The sequence below is a fragment of the Aedes aegypti genome, chromosome 2 (assembly GCF_002204515.2).
Source record: "Aedes aegypti strain LVP_AGWG chromosome 2, AaegL5.0 Primary Assembly, whole genome shotgun sequence".
NCBI classification, from domain to species: Eukaryota; Metazoa; Arthropoda; class Insecta; order Diptera; family Culicidae; genus Aedes; species Aedes aegypti.
The window spans coordinates 257,379,530-257,405,299 of record NC_035108.1 but is presented as its reverse complement, the minus strand read 5'-3'; the positions used below and the strand labels follow the sequence as shown (position 1 = coordinate 257,405,299).

Genomic DNA, 25,770 nt, shown 5'->3' with positions numbered 1-25,770 from the left:
CCGCGGAAGGTTCGAAGATTCTCCTCATATTTGGCCCGTTGACTATTCTACTAACCTAAAGTTACAACATACCAGGACTATGTAGTTTTCATTTGAGTTTCAACCTGATATTTTACCTAGGTAATTATTTAAATTGTTTTGTTTGATTTTTTGAATCTTCTTTTATATTCAATATTATGCATGAGTCAAATTCTAAATCTCAAATTCTGGGAATGTTTTTACCCATGATTTTCTTTGACATAAAAATATGTAGCCTGAACAAAACTTATGGCCAAAAGGCTCGCAGAATCCTGTAAATAAATTTAACCAATACCTAGGCGTTATTCACGCAGAATCCTTGAAAGTATTATAAACAAAACGGGCTTTTTGCTAAACCTTGTAGAGGATTTTAAAAAAGAATTCTGGATCCGACTTTGATGGAAAACATTGACAAGATTCTCACAGAATTACCACCAGGATTACAAGGACATCTAGCCAGGATTTTCTACATAATTCTCTAAAATTCTGGGGCTAGATTGCAATATAACGCTATGTTACTTTTTGTCAAAAACTTAAGCGAATTTGTAATACAATTTTGAGCAGGTTTTTTTTGAATTACTTTTTACTAGTGATCCTTTATAAGAGAGATACGCGGAAGCTGACACTTCTGTCAAAGTGTGAGCCAATCGAGCAGCGAGAGCTGTCAAAGCGTGAGCCAAACGAACATGCGTTATGTTTGTTTTGAACTTTTCTTGAGGAGTAATGTAATCCGCTTGAAATTATTTCGGTGAGAGTTGTTTTGAACAGAGTAAAAAATATGGAATATTTTCCTTTTTGAATTTCTGTCAATGCAATATTTATTTGTTGATTTTTTCTGCTGTTTATTAGTTTGGAAATGTAGCTCAAAAATCTATAACGAAACAAAAAACACTTTTTTGCATTGAGGAAGTCATGTCCGTGTTACAATATTATTCTCGACACCAAGCAAACTCAGCACTGATGGTCTGTTGCAAAATCGTTCCATTTTACTTCCACTCATCTCTCTTATAAAGGATCACTACTTTTTACCACTCTCAAAGATTTCAAGCTATCGAATGATTATTGAGTAAGATTCTGAAGGAACGGAGGTTTTCGTTATAGCTTGATTAAGATTGTAGCATATTCTGGATTATGCTTATAATACTAGGTCGGATTCTTGATAGAATTAAAAGTATGATTTTTATAAAATCCTGGGCATTTTCCCACAGATCCAAAATTCTAAGATTCTTCAAAATATTCTGAGCTGGATTATTATTTAATTTTGAAAGGAATGCTCACAATATTCTGCAGAATGCTTAGCATTTTCAATTTTAATTTATTCACAGATTTTTTTCAGATTTATGAATTTCATTTACTGACTTTTGTCAGATTTCAATGCGAATATTTGTGCGTTTAAAAATGTGGCCCGCGACAACAAAATTGTTTCTGTGATTTGGCCCGCGGTTCAAGAACACTCTCTCGCCACTTACCTACCATACGAGAGTGAATATAAACATTCATATGGCTCTCCGATTGCGATGTGCCACGAACTGTTACACTCTCTGAATACACTGAAAACTACTATTATTTTGAACGATTTCACCTAGTGTTCAAACTTTCATCAGGTGCTTTGAAAAATTTCAAATTTTGTAACAATTAATTGAGCATACCGTAAAATGGGGGTGTTAAGGGATGAAAAAAAAAAAATCTACATTAATTTTGAACAACTTCTAGTATGTCAATAATTGAACATAATACAGTCCTACCATTCTCCCGACGTGTATATCAAAAGCCAATTACAATGAAGATTAGAGTTTTCAATTTTCCCGGGATTTGACTTCCCGGGAACCGGGAATGAAAATTTTCATTTCCCGGGAATTCCCGGATCCCGGGAAATTCATGAAAAACGTGAAATCAAGCTAATTTGAAGGAGTGTTTTTTAATTATCCATGCATATGTATGTTATAATTTAGACCAGTAAATGTGTACGGTTATTTGTTTTTTTATAAGTAATTTGTTTGTACTTCTCAAAAAAAAAAAAATCTTTTGGCTTCGTTTGATGCTAGGATCAAAACAAAAAACTTTATAAATATAAGCAAAATCCATGTGGAGGTCATTCTAGACAAATCGTATAAAGTTCAAATAATATTTTCCAACATTAAATCAATCTTTTCGAACATTAGATAAAAAACCAACTAGTTTTTCGTTGAAAATTGAGACTGTTACACAGCGCAACAAAAATTATATTTTTGCGTGTCTCAAACATTAAATTATGTGTCTGTAGATTTGGGATCGCTGAATCTAACGCCGTTCTCAGATATGTTCCTGCACGACACAAATTTTAGCTACACTTCGCCAAAGTTTGTATAACACACTGGTTTAATTGATGTTTCCATGAAATTGAAGATATGATTCATCAAACTTTTTGTGATCTAGTCCAGCAAGCATGCAAAAATAGGACTTCAACTTTCATTTCCAGATATAATTATATTGAAATTGCACGATAAAATTTAGATTAAATCGATTTTTTCTACATGCTATACAAAACTTCCAATATTTTTCTATAACACCAAAAACTAACTTTTGAGATAGTATTATGAACTTCGCTGATAAGTATTTTTATACACATAAAGTTTGGATTCTGTGGTAAATTAAGCAAATAAATTGCCTTTCAAGCTCACAAACTTGCATGCAAGTTGGCTGATAATGTCAAATTTTGTATTTTCAAACAGCCAATATTTCAAAAACTAGACGTGCTATTATTTTTTTGAAAACCACACTAGATTCAGAAACCCTTAATTAAGTAAATATCCTTTATATTGTGTTTTATATAAACATTCTTGGCAAAAAAATCGTCAGAAACATATGCATTTTTTTGATAACTATCACGAGAAGATTACGATTACGAAAATCAGCTCAATAAATGAAGATTAAATTGAACGATGGTTTTTATTTTAATATAGATGATCAATTATTTATTGAAATAGAGCTTCCCGGGAAATACGGGAATCCCGGGAAGCGGAAAATTACTTCCCGGGAAATCTCATTTGTTCCAAATGTTCCCGGGATTGAAAACTCTAATGAAGATTGAGATGAGAGATAATCATAAAAATGTGTGATTTTTGACGAAAATGCAAAATGGGGTGTTAAGAAATTTGAGCTTTGTAAGTAAAACTATATTTTGATAATTTCAACAAGTTTTCAGTTGAATAGAGTAAGTGTCCAATTTGCCTTTTCAATAAAGCACCACCCCAAATAAACGGATTTGCATGTAACACCCAATGGCATAATCGAAAAAAAAAATCTTAACGAAAGTTTCCAATATAAAACGGAAATCGCACACACTATACTACAATGTACTCAATGCTCGACAACACTTAACACATGACTACGAGTAAGAGTTTTCCAAAAAGAGATCAGAATAACCTTATATTACACTGTTCGACAAAAAAAGTCGATCTGAATGCACAGAGACCGGACACTTCTGACTTGAAAGTATAAAAATAAACAAAAATAATGTCGTTTTCAGAATGTTCGTGTCTGCCCCAGGTCATTTTAAAATATACTTGAACTTTTGCATTTTTTATTTAAAAATCTAATCTAATCAATAAACCGACACAGTGTTTTATATTCAGGAAAGCGGAATTCATGTGCCATATAATGTCTTCAACTTTAAATACAATATGAAAAGCTGTAATAAGATTTGCAGGGAGCCCTCCCCCCATTTTTTGTACCCTCCCCTTTTTTAAAGTATCGCAAATGATGGAATATTTGAAATTCAGGGGGTTGTCAAAATAACTGGGACAGGCAAAATTGGGGCCAACTTTGGAATGCTGTAACTTTGACAAAAATTGACCGATTTCAATTCTTTAAGAAGTAATGGACGGGTCAACTTATCTAGTTTTGAGGTGCATCCATGGAGATGAACTATGACCACCGGATACCGGTGATAATCCGGATTCCGAAGCATGTCTTATGCAATAAAATTATGACGTGTTTTTAGCAATAATCTCGGCAAAAAAATCAAAATTTTACTACACATGAAGATAAAAGATCAAATTCTGAAGCGATTGGTGCGCCAAGTATTAAGATCGGTCCAGAAACATCCAAGATATGGCCATTTACCCGGAATCGGTGCCGGTAGTGGATCCGAATTGGGATCAAACAATTTATTCACTCAAAAATATGTCGCGCAATATTGTTTTTTCCCTAGATTATCATAAAATACCCTATTATAAATTGAAAATGAGTCTTGTACAGATTTGGCCACTCATGGCGCCGCCAAGTGCCCCGGGAGAACTTTGCATAGGGGACATTTCGATTTTGACACCAAAGCATATCATGCGACGGCTCATTCTTCATATCTTGTCGTAAATAGGGCAAATGTAGACTCAAAATGGATAGTTGACTACAGTGACTACTTCCGGGACCACCGGATGTCCCGGAGGGAACCTGTATTAGGGACAATTGAAATTGAACTAACTCCAATACATATCGTGCGACGGTTCATTTTCATGTCTCGTGTTAAATAGGGCTATTGTAGACCTTAAGTGGATATTTGACTACAGTGACCACTTTTGGGACCACCGGAATTTCCGGAGGAACCTGTCATTGGGGACATTTCTCTTTTTACACCAAAACATATCATGCGACGACTCTTTCTTCATGCCTTGTCGTAAATAAAGTAACTGTAGACTCAAATGGGAATTTAATTGAATTGGCCACTTTTGGGACCACCGGGTGTCCCCTGGGGAACCTATTATTGGGGACAATTGGAATTGAGCTCCAATACTCATCGTGCAACGGCTCATTCTTCATGTCTAGTCATGAATAGGTCAACTTTAGTCCGAAAATGGATATTTAACTACAATGGAAACTTTGGGACCCTCTTATAGTTCCTTAAGGAACCTATCATTGGGGACATTTCGATTTTTACACCAAAACATATCATGCGACAGTTCGGTCTTCATGTCTTGTCGTAAACAGGGCAACTGTAAGACTCAATGTGAATATTAAAATATTGTGGCCACATTTGAGACCACCGGATGTTCCAGAGGGAACCTGTAATTAGGGACAATTGAAATTGAACTCCAACACATATCGTGCGACGGTTCATTTTTCATGTCTCGTGCTAAACAGGGCTATTGTAGACCTTAAGTGGTTATTTGACTACAGTGGCCACTTTTTGGACCACCAGAATTTCCCGGAGGAATCTGTCATTGGGGACATCACAGCCTCCCTCAGGGATATCCGGTGGTCCCAAAAGTGGCCACTGTAGTCAAATATCCACTTAAGGTCTACAATAGCCCTATTTAGCACGAGACATGAAAAATGAAACGTCGCACGATATGTATTGGAGTTCAATTTCAATTGTCCCTAATTACAGGTTCCCTCGGGGACATCTGGTGGTCCCGGAAGTAGTCACTGTAGTCAACTATCTATTTTGAGTCTACATTTGCCCTACTTACGACAAGATATGAAGAATGAGCCGTCGCATGATATGCTTTGGTGTCAAAATCGAAATGTCCCCTATGCAAAGTTCTCCCGGGGTACTTGGCGGCGCCATGAGTGTCCAAATCTGGACAAGACTCGTTTTCAATTTATAATAGGGTATTTTATGATAAGCTAGGGAGAAAACAATATTGCGCGACATATTTTGAGTGAATAAATTGTTTGATCCCAATTCGGATCCACTACCGGCACCGATGGCCATATCTTGGTTGTTTCTAGACCGATCTTAATACTTGGCACACCAATCGCTTCAGAATTTGATCTTCTATCTTCATGTGTAGTAAAATTTTATTTTTTAGCCGAGACCTTTGCTAAAAACACGTCATAATTTTACTGCATAAGACATGCTTCCGGAAATCCAGATTATCACCGGTATCCGGTGGTCATAGTTCATCTCCATGGATGCACCTCAAAACTAGATTAGTTGACCCGTCCATTACTTCTTAAAGAATTGAAATCGGTCATTTTTGTCAAAGTTACAGCATTCCAAAGTTGGCCCGATTTTTGCCTGTCCCAGTTATTTTGACAACCCCCTGAATTTCAAATATTCCATCATTTGCGATACCGTAATCCGGGGTAACATTGATCAGTTTTTAGGATATTTCTTAAATATTTAATTCAAAAATGCAAATGTTCTGAGTTTTATATTTTTAAAACAAGTACTGCCACCCATAGCTCGTGACTACATACTGTATTTTGTTTTTTGAAAGATTTAAGCATGTTTAAAAAAATGTTTTATGTGATATTTTCATTTAGCTGATATGGGGTAACATTGATCATGCATGTAAACAACGTTCGGTAATATTGAAAATGTCATTACTTACTTAAATCATGGCCCCTGAAGCCGAATATGATGTCCAAACGCTTACATCTCATTTACTTTTTGAGTTAATTTAAAATTAAAAAACACCTCAAACTGCGAAATACGCCTAAAGGTAGGCAATTTCCTAAGGGAATTTTACATTCTTAACAGTAATTCGTTAATGTTGCCTAATTGAACATACTTATAAAAGTTTTGACAGCGGAATCGTTTTGGGCGATGCCCATTTTTAGTGAGAACCGCATTTTCCTTGCTCATATCGCTTGCAGAACCTATGTGAGACATGAATCTACGGTAGTGTCATCCTTAACCATTGAAATCATTGTTTCGCAAACTTGACAAATTTACGCATAAAGCTAACGCAATTTTTTGCAAAAATCTCAATTTTTAATAGCTTATTAATATAAGAAAGAGAAGCAACATTCATGCTTTGGAAATGATTCATCAATAAATGATGATACCAACTTTTTACGAGATGAGTCATTCCGATCAATGTTACCCCGCTGATCAATGATACCCCGGATTACGGTACTTTAAAAATGGGGATGGTACAAAAAAGGGCGGAGGGCTCGCTGCAAATCTTATTACAACTCTTCATATTGTATTTAAAGTTGAAAACATTATATGGCACATGAATTCCGCTGTCCTGAATATAAAACACTGTGTCGGTTTATTGATTAGATTAGATTTTTAAATAAAAAATGCAAAAAGTTCAAGTATATTTTAAAAATGACCTGGGGCAGACACGAACATTCTGAAAACGACATTATGTTTGTTTATTTTTATACTTTCGAGCCCAGGGTATCCGGTCTCTGTGCATTCAGATCCACTTTTTTTTGTCGAACAGTGTTATTATTGTTTATCTAGGACGCAGGTAGTATTAAAAAAAATCAATAGCTCCAAAACCATCTCATATAAGATAACCATTCCTATTTCCAAACTTTTCACAAATGCGATGGAACAACTTTTGAAAAAAATATCATGAAAACCCCATACACTGAGTCCATTTAGCTTAAGACCACCTACATTTTAGAACAAATGAAACAAATTTTGTTGAACTTCAAAGTAGTTGTGAATGTTTTATTGAGTACTTCAGTTGTACAGTATTTTGTAATGATTAACTTACGACTAATGAATAAATCTAATTTTTTAGAGCAACTTTATTGATTTTTGCTGTCCATTTTATTTAGGACCATTTCATATATTGTTCGCTTTTACACAGTAAAAACTATATAAACAGTGAAAAAAATGTGTCAATAATCGGTCACCTTACCATTCCTGTTAATAACCTGGAACATTCGGTTCGGCATACTGTTAACCAAGTTTTCCAGTACAGTCTTCTCAATATTTCCCCATGCCTCCAAAATAGCTGATTTGAGCTCATCAACAGTGGCGTACTGCTTACCTTCAGCATAAATCCTGCGTACAAGGATTCCCCAGAGGTTTTCCACAGGATTTAGGTCTGGGGAGCGCGCTGGCCAGTCCAGCAGATCGATTTTGGGGTCCTTTATCCACTGTTTGGTTTCCTTGCTTGTGTGGATAGCAGCATTGTCCTGCTGAAAAGTGAACTTTTTGCGTCGAAATCTGCGCAGGAATGGTAGAAGACGCGTTTCTAGCACCTGGATGTAGTCCTTGCTGTTCATTTTGAACGACGTGAACGCAAGGTCCAGCTTTCCAGATGCACAGAATCCTGCCCAAACCATGCATGAACCGCCACCAAAATTTCTTGTGGTGAAATATTGTTCTTCTTTCCGCAAATCTCTCCAGTATCCATTAAATCCGTCGGGACCATCCAGATTGAACTTCTTTTCATCACTGAAGATCATCTGGAAGTAAACAAAAAAGAAAACATACTTTTTAATAAACATTCCTTAATCACGCTGAAAATTGCTTTAAAATAATACGCCCTTTTCACAACTTACCATGGTCCACTGTCGATTCATGTTGGCTTTTGCAAAGTTCAAGCGTCTCTCGATGTGGGATGGAGTAAGGTTTGGAGCTTTTGCCTTTTTGGCCCTTTTTATGTACGGACTTTGGACCAAAACTTGACGAATAGTCTCCCGGCAAACGTTCAAATTCAGCTCCTGCTTAATCTGCTTCAGCGATTTTTGGGAGTTCGAAGCGGTTCTAACGATTTCACGTTTCTCTCGTCCGGAAAGCTTTGATTTGCGAGGTTTCTTCCGATTTTTGCCATATCCGGAAGGATTTTTATGATAAGTTAGGACCACTTGATGTGACCGGCCAATCCGACGAGCAATTTCTCTGATTTCAACTTTATCCCGGTGAAATGCTTCTATTTTGCCTTTCTCCTTATCCGTCAGTGCTTTTCCCTTCGACATAATGAACTTTTTCTTCTTAAAAATTTCAAAACACACGTAAAACACTTGTGGTCTTAACTTAAATGGACACCGCAAAAGTATGCGAAGGACGAATAAACACTGATCCTTCATCATCATCCACCACTACTCGTACATTCGACTGCTTACACAAATACAAGCAAAGTGTCATAGGGTGGGTCATAAATATAAACTGTTTTCCTATTGGATCTGAAAAAAATCAGGTGGTCTTAAGCTAGCTGGACAAAGTGTATTTAGATTAATCAGTTTTTATCTTTTAGGTTATGGCCTTCAGTCTATTATGCTCAAAACGGATTTTAAGTTTTCATCCGACGTTTCGGACATGAACACTTAAAATCCGTTTTTGAGCATAATAGAGTGAAAGCCATAACCTAGAACATAACTATTACAGTCGTATCCCCAATTCAGTTTTAATCTACATTTTCCTAACAATTTTACCAAATTTTGAGATAAGTCTTTTCTGGTGATATTCAGTGACTTACGAAATAGACCCCTTAACTTTCCATGCAGGTTAACTTTACGGAACAACCCAAAGCTATATTGAAATACATAACGGCATAAAACAAATGAGTTTAGTAACTTAGAAAAGTTAGAATAGATAATCCCTTAACACCCCACTTATTTTCAAAACGAGACTTTTTTCATAAAAGTTTCTCAAAATCAAAACCCAGATATAATTTTAAGAAGTTTTTGTCTGCACTATGATCTCAATTAAATTTACTTTTCTTCAACGTTACTCGCGAATTTTTCTCAAATATATTTCATGGTTTTGTAGATGAATGTATTTAGTCCATAAAATTCGAACAAAAATGTTTTGAAAAGTTTTCAATATCTCACAATCCTCCGAACAAATTGAGCATTTCAGATGATTTATACATCGATTTTCCACGTTTCTGTGATTTGTCAAACTTGACTGAGAAGTTCAATCCCTTAAAACCCCACGAGTCCTCAACACCCCATTTTACGGTACAATTTCCTGTTAATTTTTTTTACTGATTGCTCATAGGCAACCAAAATAACAGAATGTCAAAATTGAGCATTTTGTATGGAAATCGGCTTTTACTACTATTATTCTGAACACAACTGTATATTCTTAGAAAAATATGTGACTGGATCTACTGATAATTATGATTAAAACTTTTTTATTTTGATTGTTGTTTGGATTGTATTTTTTAAATACCGTTTGGTCGTTTTTGCTCCCGTACGTCATATTTTTTACTCCTGTTCGATCTCTTTTTGGTGTCTATTTGGTCTCTAAAGTTCTTGAATTCAATTCAGCGGAAAACTCACAGTACGTCAAAAGTTTAAAATTTGGAGTATGTGCTGATAGTACTTCTGAAAAAATGCGAAAGAATTCATGGAAGAATCTGTTATGTTACGTTATCCATTTCAATCTTGGAGAAAGAAAGGAAACCAAATTCAGTAGCTTATAAAGTAATTCTAAATTCTTGGAAATAAATCCTGATGAAATTACTGAAAAACAGTGAAGAATAGCTCGGATGATATCTTGGAGGAAACTTTAGAGGAATTGCTGGAAGGATCTTTCGAAGGATTAGAAGAATTTAGGGGCCCAGATAGCCGTAGCGGTAAACGCGCAGCTATTCAGCATGACCATGCTGAGGGTTGTGGGTTCGAGTCCCACTGGTCGAGGATCTTTTCGTAAAGGAAATTTTCTCGATTCCCAGGGCATAGAGTATCTTCGTACCTGCCACACGATATACACATGCAAAAATGGCCAATCGGCAAAGAAAGCTCTCAGTTAATAACTGTGGTAGTGCTCATAAGAACACTAATCTGAGAAGCAGGCTTTGTCCCAGTTGGGACGTAACGCCAGAAAGAAGAAGAAGAAGTTTCCCAGAAGAGTTTTTGGTCAAATGAAGCTCCTGCTATAAAGTGAGATGAATCACCAAGAAGAATCCCAGGAGGAAACCTTAACTGAACCTCACAAGATTCCTGGAAGAGTTTTGGAGAAATTTCCATAAAATTCTCAGAAATAAATGGACAAATTTCCGGAAGTGTGACGATAGTGATTTTTTCTAAAATATGTTAGTGGAATTAATTAAAAAATCCGAAATTCTTGTTTCTAGTGGAATCTCTGATGGTATTTTTGAAGGAGCTGCTGTACATATTCCTGGCGAAATCCCTGGAACCGTCAGCTCATCTGGTGGGCTAAAATAATTAAAAAATATACGCTTGGCACAACTTCCAGGTTGTCGTCTGTACAGTCAGGTCTTCTACAAGACGCTGCCAACCACTTTACGCCCACCGCGATTTCTCAGCTGTTGTTCAATTGATTCTAGTGAAAGTACTATATTCTGTTTTCATTTATTTGGGTATTCCACTAAACATATCGAATATTAATAGTTTTAAACAATTATCGTAATAATTCACAATTAAAAAAAAATATATAATACTATGCTGATCCATATCTATAGTTTATCTTTTTGTGTAGGGGTAGAAGGACATGAGAAAAGTGTGCAATCCGGGGCAAGAGTGTCACATCCAATTGAGGTTTGTGTAAATATAACAGTTATTTATTTTACTAAAAATTTAAAAATGTCTTCAAATCGGCCAACACGAAAATTATAAGAATGTAACACTGAAAAATAAGGTTTGATTTCCGTTTAATCCAAAACATAATAATTTTTACGCACAGTGGGATGCAGAGCTACTTGGGCACTTCCATGATCCACTTTGGCATGGGGGTTTTTCTTGGCCAATTAATAATTTACGATTGTTGAATATAGTTGTGCAGAAAAGTTCTTTTGACATTAAGTTTTGCATGTATAAAAATATTATGTCTATAGGGCAAGAGGGACACCGCAATTTCCTCATATATATCAAATGAAATTTAGTTTTTCTTATCAAATATTATCTTAAATCAATGCTTCATACCAATTAAAATCAAAATAAATCATCTAGGACATTCAAAAAGGGTTTCTGAATAGTTTTAATATTATTCCGACAGCCGAAAAAGATGAAAATTAAACTTATTTTATAAAATTACGGTTTTACCATAATGTTAAATTTTATCCTGCAGTTATTATCTGTTATTACTATAGAATGTACTGTTTAGGCGAGAAAATAATAATATTAATGATTTTTGCCTCATACAAGAGGCAAACTTGCCCTATGCCCTGTTGAAAAACGACACAAGAAGAGACACTTTCAAAAATCTTAAATCAACATAATGATAACGTCCTTTAGAACAAGAGGTGAGCTTGCCCTTACACTGGGTATACATTAAGCCGTCCCTTATTTTTCAAAAATGCGAAATTGTAAAGTGCTCGTTTTGGTAAGAAAAAAAATCAGGTTTTTTGAAGTTTTGAAGTCCGTAACGGACCTGAAGGTATGAGGTGTAGATGACATCGCTAAATCGAGCTCGCTGCTCTAGTTCACGCGACATGAGTACGAAAAGCCATTAGTAACAAATTCTCCTGTGCGCGTTGATAGTCAGTCACAGAAGTTTATTTTCTTCACTAGAGCAGCGAGCTTGATTTTGCGACGGGAGCATCTACACACGATACTTTCAGGGCCGTTGAGGGACCGCTCAGCGTCCAAGTACGGACTTCAAAGTTTTACTTGATTTCTTTCTTACCAAAACAAGCACTTTACAATGACGAACTCATAACATTTCACCGTTTCGAAAAATAAGGTACGGCCTAGTACACATATGTCAGATTTGAAATTGAAACGGAATTATACAAGTTGATTCTGTGAACTATTTTAAATTGCCAATCCCGTGAATCAAAGTTGATTACAACCCCGCACTTCAAATCGTTATCTCTATTCTGCGTCTATTACCCTCTAAATTGAGGCCTTTATCTCCCCCTACGACATCTGCTTAATTGCCATTTCCATCTTTGATCAAATGGAAAAATTATCACTTCATTGGAAATCAGTAACAGTTCGAGATAACATATGGCGGTTGCAATGAATGGTGACGATGTGCCAATTGGCACTCGCAACACGTGAGCCAATTTGCATTGGACATCTCGCGATATGTCCAATTCTGTATAATCAATCAGTTTACGAGATGAGGAGGAAAATACTTAGCATCCGATGGGGACAAAAACAAAAACAAGCTCTGGCCATAACTGATATAATGTCCAGCACTTTGATTAGAACTTCCCCCTTTCTGGGCGTTTACCGATGAACGGTTTTTCAGCTGACTGTTTTGCATAAACAACGTTTACGACCCTTCGATGGGGCCTTTTAATTGAGATGTAGCCACTTTTATGTGCTTCTTACCTCTTCGAAGGCTCTGGTCAACTGTGGAAATCCGGCTGCATTCAACCATTCTGCTTCTAGTTCTCCATCTGGAAAAATACAAGAAAAAAGGTCTGCTATTAGCGCTCTGTCTGGCGGATGTCTTTCGATTATGATACTAGTACTTGACTGTATGGAGTCATAAAATGGTGACAATGTGGCGTAATTCATAGTTTGCGATGATACTATAATATAACATGTTCGTGTGACTATACCTCATAATCAGCAAATGAGTAGGGTAAGTGTTCCCTTAGTTGTGGGTGTTCCTATAGTTGCGGTAGTGCCGTTTTCACTGATTTTATTACATTAGCCACAGAACTGACACTGCCAATCGACGTGTTGGCTTGTTGATACACGGAATAGTTGAAAAAACGTTTAAATTGCTTTAAACTGATGAAATGTCACTTAAATTGCTAAAACTGTTCTTGCTTGTACCAATAGTTGTGGTAAAGTGTTCCTATAGTGGAGGATCTCATAAGAAAACCACGGATACCGCAACTATAGGAACACAAATTAAAAATATACCGCAACTAAAGGAACAGTGTACCAATAGTGGAGGTATTATTTTTCACTGACATGCCGTGGATTACTGTGATGAAATCATTTTTCTCATTGAATGAATGGTCGTTACTTCCTGTGTGGTACTGAATGAACATTGTCCAAGTCGCATGTACAAGTGAACAGTTGAGATATGAGACAGTATACATTGGGGAAGTTCATAGCGATGTGAAAGATATATCCTGAATTCCTAAAAGCTTTCGTGATGACGAAAACGATGTGAAAACTCATCACTTAAAACTTTTTTTTCCTGAGAAGAGGGAGGATGTGTGGTACTGAATGAACATTGTCATAGATCTTGTCTTCCAACCCTGTTATGATGGCTGACAATCAAAAGCCTGTTGAAAGACATCCGAGAATGTAGCAGCGGATCGAACATCAAACGATCTAGTAGGCATGGCACAACTTTGACGCCTCACTCCTATAGTAAAGTCAGAATGGAATGAAAGGTTTTTCGTGGGGCTCCCGCTTGCCAACATCGATTCTGAGCTTCACACTTCCCGTTACAACATTAACATGTACATTAATTGCGCTTCTTGAATTTAGGCGGTTAAATGAAGTTCAATAGTGCTTAGTACCTCCACTATTGGTACATCTACCCTACTGGTTCTCAAAGTGAGTCATGGTTAAATGCTGCGTATTTTTTCTTTCCTTTCTCCCGTTTGAAATAATTCATTTTACACTAACAGAATTCAAGTGCAATTTTAACATTTTTCTTTGATCGTTGATTTTTTTTACTTTATGATTAAAAAATTCTCAATTTGTATTAAACACTCGTTAGTTAGTATACATTTTGGTGTGAATATTTGCAACAATTTTGAGTTTTTTCTAGTACTTTCTATTTTTTAATCTACGAATTAAAATAAAATACTCACGTTTTGCTGGAAAACAGCAGAGCGCATTTGTTTTTGAATATGTTGAATAGTTCTATCGAAATTTGTTGTGAATCATAACTACTCTCTTGCATTCCCTAAATCCATAAAACATTTAGCTTCCTGTCATGTAAAGTCACAAATAGCTTCCGGCTATACAGATACGCCTATTCTAAGACATACAAGCAGAATGTCTGCTAATATCGCAGTTCCACTTTCCACCGCAGGTATTCATATCAGAAAATTATGACATTTATCACCGTGACACATGCCAGCACGCCCATTGAGGGCTGACCAACAACAGTCCGGGCCCACTTTCGCTTGGATTGCACTCGGACACAATAACGATGATGGGTCATAAACTAAAGAACTACCATACGTTTGCACGGTGCATGCACTTTCCTTTCCGCAAACCATTATTGACTATTGTGGCTTGCAAGCCAAAGCAATTTCGACTTCTGGAGGAAACCGAAGCGACGAGCTGGAAGTCACACTTTATAGAAACTAAAAGCACCTACATCACAGAAGGGACCCCAGAGCCAGCATTCATCAGAGGGGAAATAGAGTGTGCAGAAACAAAAGCATTCCTTCGGGCTTAGCTGGTAGGATGCGAACATTCCTCAGAGTGGTTCCAGAGGGCGTCAACGTTGTAGGTGACTGAACATTCCTGCTTTAAACTATTTGCTACATTGCAATGAGTAACAGATTTATGATGCATTCCTATGTTTCATTATCTCGTCTGCTCTGTATACTTAATTTTATGAAATACCTAGGGGGTTGCGAACTCGTACATTTCGGTTGTTCAAATTGAACAGAACCTTTTCCACAAGTGTTAACCGTTGTTTGTTAGGTTGTCTCGCAGGAAACCACAGTAAGAGTTCACCCTTAAAATATTTTACACAAATCTCCATAATTTCCACGGTATACAAAACAACCCGAGCAGAAGAAAATAACTACTGAATACCAAATTGAGGTATTCCATACCAGATAATTTCCAATACTACATTCCTGAATGAGGTATGAATTAGCCCTGCATAAGAGGTAAAATACCTCAAATAATATCTCAAGCATATTCTACGAACACCAATCTGATAACTAGATCAGGTATTGTAATACCTCAATAATACTTGATGGATTTTTATATAAAAATGAAATTTTTCAATTGTAGTTCAATACCTCCAGCAGACCTCAATAGCTGTTTAATACCTCAATGAAGTATTTTTAATTGTTTTAAAGATTTTTTTCAATACCATTATAATACCAAATTGAGGTACTGACAACTGAACAATACCTAAACCTGGTATGATACCAAAAAATGGTATGCATAAGTTATTGGGGAGTTATTTGTTCCTCCTCGGGAAGGTAGGCTATTTCCACGTGTAAACAACGATTTTGAATCAAAACATGTGTCGTCATTCCTATCGTCAAGCATGAGACTTAAAGGATAGTAAAAGAGAGCAGGCCTTGCTTTCTTTTGCACTCGTTCGGGTTTGCGATGGACCAATGCACGAGCTCACTATTTGACGTTTGAGCGGTGCCGTGTTATTTATGTGACCATGGCAACGAGTGAATTCGGCACCGCTCAAACGTCAGATCAGTGAACTCGTGCATTGGTCCATAGGAATGACGTCATTACCAAATGTCATTTTTCGGAATATAATGCTTTGCTTCTTTCTATCGTGATCATTTCGGTGTAGGCAATTAACCCAATAAACATACTAAAACAGAAAGTTGCTAGCCGTATGTTAGTTAGAAACATGCTTCAGAAAAGTTGTAAAATTCTCATGCATAATTTAGACCTTGTACAACTTTTCTTAACAGTTTGTGGTCTTTGTGTTTTGTAAATTATATAACATTTTTTAGCGTTACGGAATCATGACCATACATTTCTAGGCACATTCAGATCATTTTTACAAAAATTTAAGATTGGCAGCAGCCTGACTGCTTGTTGATTTCCATTTGGCATCCCCCAGTGAAATACCATTCTGATTCAAGTCCGGACTGCTTAGTATTTCGGACATTCATCAATGCTCGCTTTGGTAATGCCGCGGTATACAAAATTAACAAGGCAGTCTCTTTACTAGTATAAACATCAAATTGGATTGTAAACATGTGATTTATTTTGTGTTAACAACTTAATATTTTTGATACAACCATTAAGCTTTGTTTTGGGTAACTTAGTAGTCTGACAGATTTACTATTATAGTGGGACACTCATGCATTCATTCTTCAAAATTAGCAAACTAGTTTTATTTAGGGTTTTGGTACCGGGAGTACCGGTACAAGCCTATTCGAATTATAATCTTTCCAGCACTAAGGACGGTTTATCTCCGTACATAAAACGTTAGAGACACGCTCATTGTTTGCATCTTGTTAAAACAATTTTTTTGAACATCTAAATTAAAACTTAAATTATTGAACGGAAATGGTTCAGCAGATCCTATGGTTATCAACAGGATTATCGAATTATCAATTGCCGAATACAAATGAAGTTTCTAATGGTGAGTATCAAGCTTCCTAGACAACTAGGTACAAACAATATCAGGATATTGAAGCATTTAAAGGTGCTTCAATTATGATACAAAGATTGATATAAATTGTTGGAATAATTCGTGAATTACGAATCTGTTCAAAACGAAAAAAATGTTGACACTTCAGGATGCATGGGCAACAATTCGAGATGCATCCAGATGGCTAGAAAAGAGATATCTCCGTGTCTGAAAGTTTAGTTATATAAATACACAAGTATGGCAGTTAAACATTGACCTTTCAACAAGCTTTGGATTTTTAAATCCTTCTTTATGAATGATAAGCAAGGTGTTAACATGAAAATAGTCAATAAACTATTCATTTTGAACGATTTTCTGCACTATATAGAATATTACACAATGCATCTGCAACTTTTTCTAATTTCCTGTAAAACGGTCAACTATGGATGGTTAAAGAAATTATATGAATTAATGTGACCCACCACGTCAGACCAAACTTGAATGTCTACGCCTATTTTTGATTGTTTCATGAGTTATAAAGTTAGAACGGTTTACTCATCTAGTTTCAGCAACCTGCTTGACCATGTGACCACCGGACACCTTAGATGTTCCAGGTTTCCCGATTTCATATCTGAATCACATTTCTTCTGTCGCTTGTATTTTGTGCAGCCGGAAGTTGTATTTATTTTAATGATTTTCCAAGAAACTAAAACCAATTGAAAATTGTATGCCGTTGGTTAAAGTTCGTCAGAAATTTTTCGAAATATGGTTAGTTCCGTAAGACCGGTTCCGGAAAATATAGTTAGTCGTATTTGTAGTTTTAAATTCAATCATGTATATATTATACGCAACCAACTGGGCATCACACTTCGAGAAGATGCTTTCGAGGATATGTCCAGAATCATTAAAGCACTGATCATTCTATGGTAGGTTCCAGGTACTCTGGCGAAATTGGCCATTTTGAAAAAATCCAGAACCATATCAATATGGGCTTCAAACTTCCAAGATTTTCAATGAAGAACTTTTGAAAGAGCGTCTCTCACCTTCTCTCTTCTTACCTCCCACTTTTTTTATCTCAACTTTGCCTATGCGTCCTGTCCGACCACATTCACTCACATACCCATATACGGCTCCACATTGCTACATGCCACATGAGCCTATGTTTAGAACCTAAACATGGGCTTTACAACACATATCTTCTACTTTCAATATAAAACTCACGTCAAAGCTACTATCAAGAGCAATGTGCTTGGTCAAAATCGGTCTGCTACTATTAGTGGGACTCTTATGCGTAGAAATTCCACCAAAACGAGGTACTTCTAGGCATAACCGTCCCATTTCGAATTTCATAGCAAATTTCAAACCCGAAAATATTTATGTGGCCGGAGTTATTCGGAATTCCAAGTTTCTGACACGCATATCCAATGAAAATCTTGAAGTAATATTTTTTGACGGGGTTGGTGGTCTAATGGCTTCAACAAGGGTTCCTCGCTTAGCGATAAAATAATCAGCGTACTCTTTAGATTCGTGTTTTTGCAAACGAAATGTGAGGCTTGGTTTGATACCGTCAAACTTGCAACAGCGGAAAAACTTGCAACACATCGACATGTTGACAAATTAAGCTTTTATGTGTGAAGGTAAATATTTTTTTTATAATGTATTTGATCGATTATTGATCTTAGGTGTAAAACATCAATGTTTAGTGTAGATATAAGATTTTCATTTAGGTTTGTTGAATCACTGAAGGCCAAAATCATGTTTATCGTTGGATGGCATAAAAAAGCATGCAAATCGCTCGCTGTGTCATTGAAACGGTGTACTATATTGTTCATCGTATTTGCTATTAGCTGCAATATCCAGTAGTGACCAATAAAAAAAGTGACTATAAAAAAAGTTTTGCTAATATCACACTCGAGCACCACAGAAATTCATAGAAAATTTTGACTACCCTTGATTGGTGAATTGCAACAGCGATTTAAATCTAAACTTCTCGATATTTCTGGTCGCTTGTCATAAAAATAACATGAAAAGGCATAATTGGACATTTATTTAAACCATAACATTGAAACTTTACGTCAGTTTAACTATTGTCAGCAGCCATATTTTCTTCGGCAGCCTTGCCATAAGAACTGTGGGTTAATATGTTGTTCTAGTATCGGCAACATGGAATAAATCCTTTTTTTTAGCTATATTTATTCCAAATAATGGCAACTCAGGCGAAACTGTTAGATCAGTTTAGATAAATGTATCAGTGTGAAACTAACAGAACAAAGAATCATCTGAAAGTATGCATTGGAGTGTTTTATGTGGCAATCCATAAATGACATCGTAAAACAACGGCAGCTTCGTGCAGAATGCCTTCCTTATTTTCCATATCCTAACATGGCCCACGGTGTACAACATTAAGAAGGTTATATATTCCGAAATATGACAGCTACTTGGCGACGTCATTCCTATCCACCCCGAACAAATTTGTGAGAAAAATGGTATATGCTACGATAGGAATGACGTCACATGTTAACAATCAAATTTGATGATTATACTAGTAAAGAAAATGCCTTGTTAATTTTGTATGCCGTGACATCCCGGATAAAAAATACAATACAAAAACAATATAACGTATTGTAACAGTACCATTCAATATATTGGAAATACAATACAGTATACTGTAAAATGACAATACAATAACAGTACAATAGATTATTTTGATCAGTTCAGTGTGTGGTATATAAGATTTTGGCAATATAAGTATCGTAACAATACAATACAATATTTTCTCATACATACATTTTGAAAAAACAATACGATATATTCTGCCCATAAAGGCATAACTGTCCCATATGAAAAAAGTAGGCATTGAGAAAATAGCGCTCAAAGTTTGAAGTTTGACTTCTCATACAAATATTTATAATTTTCTAGTACATTTCTACATGCCATATTCATTTATCACAACCACACAGAGTTATCTGTGTTATTATCTTTTGATCAGCAAAAAAATATATACTTGAACATAATTCACGTTTTGCGGTTGCTATTTGCGTTGGAAGTTCATATAGAGACTGTTATGCCTTTATTTTTCAATATGGGACTGTACCAACTTCATATTTTTCCACAAAATTTTCAAACACAGTGTGTTAATTTTCATGTGCATAGTAAAGTACAGATTGAAATATGGATGTTGCGATGAAAAAAGTTGTTGGCTCGAAAATCTATGTGGGACAGTTATGCTTTTAAGGGCAGTATTGTTCATGTATTGTCTTGATTAGCAATTCGTGTATTGTTGTACAATACAAAAACAATTCAACGAACTGTATTTCAATTAGTGGTGAAAAGTATAGAATTTGTATTTTGTATGGATTGTCCTGCAACCTAACGGATATTCGTACCAACAGTAGCAAAATAATTTTAACACCTATAGAAATAAAGATATTTATCATGGTTGCATTCGTCGTTGCAGCTAATGTCAATTGACTTCTACAAAACTACTTATTTTTACTTTTTGAATATTTTTCACCCAACATTTCTTGCTTTCTGAACTTGTTTTGTGTACTTGTTTCAGCCAAGCTACACAGAAAAAAGCAACAGTTGATTTACGCGATATAAGAAATTTGACCAAAATTATAACGTATAAAACCAATAAAAACAATACAGTGTGCTGTTACAATATATTATACTGTTTTTGAATTGTATATTCAAACAAGAATAATGTTGCTTCGACATTCAATTACAATACGCTGTATCGTATCCAATACGTTATATTGTACATTAATGGTTTATTCCATTCACTGAATGATACATTTTTATCTGGGATGGTCTACTATAACGCTAACTGCGATCTCCACCTTCTAGATCCCACTTCATCTTTATTTTTATTACGTATTTTAACAACTGATTGCTATAGCCATTTCCATCATTTTGTCATTATTTAATTGTTAATCATAATGTATAGATGCTTGAATTGTATGCCATAAAGTTACTCCATATTTTTTTAAGGATTAAAACTAGGGGAAAAGCACTAATTTCCGACCCATTCATACGAATTTGGCCTACTTCGTATGAAAATCCGAAAATTGGCACAGATTTCTTGTAGGTCGAAAATTAGTGCTTTTCCCCTACGTTGTTTGACATTGAAAGGTTCGAACACAACATATTTTCAACGGTGATCAGAACCCTTTTCCAAACTTTCATCTAGTGCTCTTGCTAAAATTGAGTTCCGTTTTTTCATTGATTCGTTTTTCATCTTTTCCATTGAAAAAATAAAAAAAAAATCATCGCAGAAGGCATAACAAAGTTTGCCTGTCACCCGTTAGTAATTCATGATCTTTACAATATTTGTACTCATTTAAGATGATTATAGCCAATCATCGAGTCTTCAAGAGCGTCTAGAGACTTGTCTAGAGAACCACCAAACAGCGCTCTGAAAATTTGATCAGTTAATCGACACCAGTCTTGTAAAATCAAAATTTAACTTCGTTTCAATATCACCTTAACACAGCTGACTGGAATAATAGGTTCCCATCGCTTTTATTTTTCTTCGATTAATCATTTAAATGGTGTGGAATTATTGTTCCCTTCATTTGACTTTCTAAATGCCCTGGAAATCATGATCCCTTAATTTAGAATCTCTTTTAATGCCTCATCCTTGTGGGCTCTCGGAAAAATGGCCTGGAATCTAGTTTCCCTTCATTTTTATCCCTCAATGGCCTAGATTGTAAAACCCCTTCATTTAGGTACCATTCAAAAAACTAATTCTAAGTCAATATTTTTATAATACCGTTAAACGGGGTAACTTTGATAGTTTTTTCGAAGAAAACTTGAATATTTTTGCATGCTGTTTCAAAGATTTACAATTTATATTTTTAAAACAAGTACTGGCATCCTAGCTATCGATTACAGTCGATAAATTGGCAAAAGATTCATTTTGAATGGATATATAATTTTTCATATAATCGAAAGTTGGTTTTCTGTTTTGGGGTAACTTTGCTAATGGAGTATGATTCGAACAAAATTGAATGAATAACGAACATTTGTAGGGAATTGCATACCTCTAGGCGTATAACGTTGTATGGAAATTTCTGACTTAGATTACAAAAATGGTCCCAGTTTGTGAATATGCTATTCGCTAAGAGATTTGAGACCGTATTCAAGTTCTATGATAACTAGGCTATCAAAGATAAGTGGCCAACTATTCAAAACTACATCAAATAGTGATCGTAGAACAGATTGTTTGTAAGCGTTTTTAAAATGCTAAAATTGTGTAATTTTTTTAAATTCGTATAAAAAGCCTAAAATGTTCTTGATTCAAATGAAAACCGCTCTTACATGAAGTGTCATACTAATATTCTTTAGTTTTGCATTCGTTTTGCTTAACTAATTAACATAAATTATGATATTTCATTTAGTATGCGGTGGGTTACGCACTATCAAAGTTACCCGCATTATCAAAGTTAGCCCGTTTTACGGTACTATTTTCTCTGAACAAACTGACAAATAAAAGGACTAGTTACTAGAGATGGTCGGGTTCCACATTTTATAAACCCGAACCCGACCCGTACCCGACTTATTTTATTGTTTCAAACCCGGACCCGACCCGATCCCGAATAAAAATTATTGTTCAAAGCCGAACCCGACCCGAAGCCCGAAAATTTTCTAAAAGGAAAACCCGAATAAGACCCGGGTTTGAATTATGGTAAATTCATCATTTCTGATGAATACAAAAGCTTTCAGGATGTTGCTCTGTTCACTTTCTCATCGAGCCCGACTCGGACTCGACTTTTTTCAAGCCCGAACCCGACCCGTACCTGGTAATGTTGTAGCTTTCAAAGCCGACCCGAACCCGAACCCGAAAAATTTGAAAACCCGAGGCCCGACCATCTCTACCAGTTACCACTGGTTTCTCACGTTCTTCCGATCGGCTTTCCTTTTTGTCTGATTTTTCACTCTTTTAATTTCGATGCTTGCATTTCACTTCTTCCAAATCCTTGATTTGACTATTCAACTTCTATGTGCTTTTCGTTAACATATTTGCTATTATCCATGCCTTCAAGAAAACGCAACTGACCTTCCGAGTATTTTGCTGGTACGATTTGCAACCCATAAATGACAGCTTCGTGCAGAATGCCTTCTTTATTATCCATGCATAGGGGGTCGTCCATTGATTACGTAAGGGTTTATGGGGGGAGGGGCGGTTTGAGATTTCTTACGTGCCACACAAATAATTTTTATTTTTCATACAAAAAATCTTACTGTGGGGAGAGGGGGTCTGAAAACCGCCAAAATTGTGTTACGTTATCAATTGACGGCCATGAGCTACTTACTTAGAGATACTTATTTTGCAGAGACCCATAATATTAACTGTGATCTCCGCCTACTACATTTTGATAGAAAAACACTATGACTGTAACCCTTCAATTTCGGTAGCCGATAATAGTTGCATGGTGCCGAAGTCGTAAATTACCCTATCTACTTGGCTAAAAGCTAATTTGTAGATTAACATTGCAAACATTCTGCATAAACTGTAATGGGAGCTATGTTAAATCTTCAAAATCCTTTAGACATAGTATGGGAAAATATGAAATGTAGCTTTGATTATTTTTGCTAATAATGTGTTTTATGAAGTATATGTATTAAAAAAAAAAACACTGACCATTGTTAAATGGGTTCGTTGAGATTTAAGGTTTACAAGATTAATTTCATAATTGATTAATTATATAAGAGCATCTCGGTAAATTTTTTTATCAGTGTAGCAAAGCACCTGGAGCTCAATCTGAAAACGGCTGATCACTAAACCAACAATTGTTGTAAATATGTTTTTTTCTAGTTGCACATCAAATACCCAAGTAATTAAATATCACTTTAATTTTCCTTCCGTGCCAATATAGGTCTATTATAGAACTGACATGCCCCATATTAGTTGTATAATAGCCCTATAAGCCCAAAAAGGCTAATTAGCGGGGTAGTGATTATTTGGGTAAAGCTATTTTCATTGAAATTTTGAAAATGAAAAGCAAAGTTTATATCAAACTTTAAACAAAGATATATCAAGTCCATTTAGTTGAATTTCCTCTCTTTTCGGGGAACTGGGTTATTTGGAAAACGACATTCAGGTTCCTATATGAATCGTTATCTGAATCTTTAAATGAAAAACATTTGTCATTTCTTTTTACCATCGACTCCATTGATAACTAATTTTCAGGTTCCTTTTTTTGGCTGATTCTATCGGATATAATTTCAAATGGGGCTCTCTGTAGGAAATTTCTTACCCCATTTAGTCAAGGAATTTCTTTACTTTTCTTTAGCGAAACAGCATACTTAGCTAAAACTATTATTGAATGTCCTCAAAAAATCTCAATAGTTAGCACATACAAAATGGAAAAGTATTTTTTGCAAATTCTAATCGTAACAGGCAGTTTTTTATTACGCCAATCTGTCATGAAACGGCCTACTTTACTGCACTGAATCAGTTGCGTAATGAACATTACGCAACGCCTTTTTATTACGTAACTGTTTTAAGTTGCGTAATGAATCATTACATAATAATTTTCAGAAAAAGCAAAATAATGGTTAATGCATTCTGATATGGTTTCTGATACCCTCAAGTGGTTTTCTACGGAATTGCAAAAAATGTTGTACGCAACTTTTTACAGAACTCGATTTTTACAGCACTTGTTGTAATTATCCAACTCTGCGAGCCTCGTTGGATAAATGTACAGCTCATGCTGTAAAAATCATCATTCTGCAACTTGTTGCGTAAACTACTATTAAGGTGAAACATCTCAGAATCCAAAGATGGCCGGCACAATGGCCGACTTGTGCCCCTACTCACGATTTCAATGGCACAAAACTAGAGAAACAGTTGGCAAACGTGTCTGATCTTCTTATTTTAAGCTTTCTGCTAGTGCACAAAGCCAAAATAAAAAGTGCACGGTTGTTGGATGCTTTCTTTGCGAGATGTGTGCCTTTGAAGTTTTAGTGCAATCTTAGAAGTTGATTCAAAACTGTTTCACCTTAAGGCTAAGTAGCCCGTCATTCGTTTTGTCAACAATGATGACTTCTCAGCTTGCATTTCAAAGTGATAAAACTCAGTCTTGATAGTTTATAATGACTTGAAAAAGTATCACTGTACGCGCTAACATGCATAAAGTATGGTGATACTTTTTCAGTAGTGTCAGTGCAAAACCAACTGATTTTCTTTGATTAGAAATCGTGAGATGAATTAGCAACAATCATCAACGACGGGTACAAATTTCAACGACGGCCTACTTCGCCTTAAAATACTGACAAAAAACCAACCAATCAACCAACTGAGTAGTACGCTGCCGTGAATCGCAAGTCAGTCCCATCTGTAAAAAGTAGGCATTGGGAAAATGAGCTGTGAAGTTTACAAACTCGTTTTCCATACGAATATTCAAAAAAATCCAGAGGTTCGGAACATGTTCCAATCTTAATAAAACTTTCACAATTCGCTTTTCACTATGATATCTTTCCAAGAAAAATATAAAGATGATCAAAGCACGGTTCATTTTTGCGTTATATGGTGCGGAAATCTGTTGTGGGACTGATATGCGGTTACTTTTCATTATGGGACAATTTGATTTGCTGTTTTTTCCTATTTTTTCCGAACAAATCTTGTTATCTTATTAGTGCAGCTGAAAGAGCATTGGAAGATATGTTGAAAACTGAACTCAACTCAATTTTGACAAAAATGCAGATGGGACTGACTTGCGATTCATGGCAGTACGGGTTACGTCGTTTTTCTTAAGATCCTGCAGAGACGTCAAGCGTACCATCACAGAATTTCGTCAGCACTTTCCTATGGAGTTCAACAAGCTTAATACAAAATAACTAAAGAAAAATTTCATTCACATTCATGATTCAATAAGACAAATTGATTGTAT

At 35.7% G+C, this 25,770-nt stretch overlaps 1 protein-coding gene across 1 annotated transcript in view; it reads right to left on the bottom strand.

The window, feature by feature from the left end:
* LOC5565618 (rho GTPase-activating protein conundrum) overlaps positions 1–25,770 on the bottom strand; it is a 354,294-nt gene that overhangs the window by 9,728 nt on the left and 318,796 nt on the right. The window contains 1 exon segment of the mRNA XM_021844844.1: positions 12,937–13,004. Within this exon segment, the coding sequence (XP_021700536.1) occupies positions 12,937–13,004 (68 nt within the window).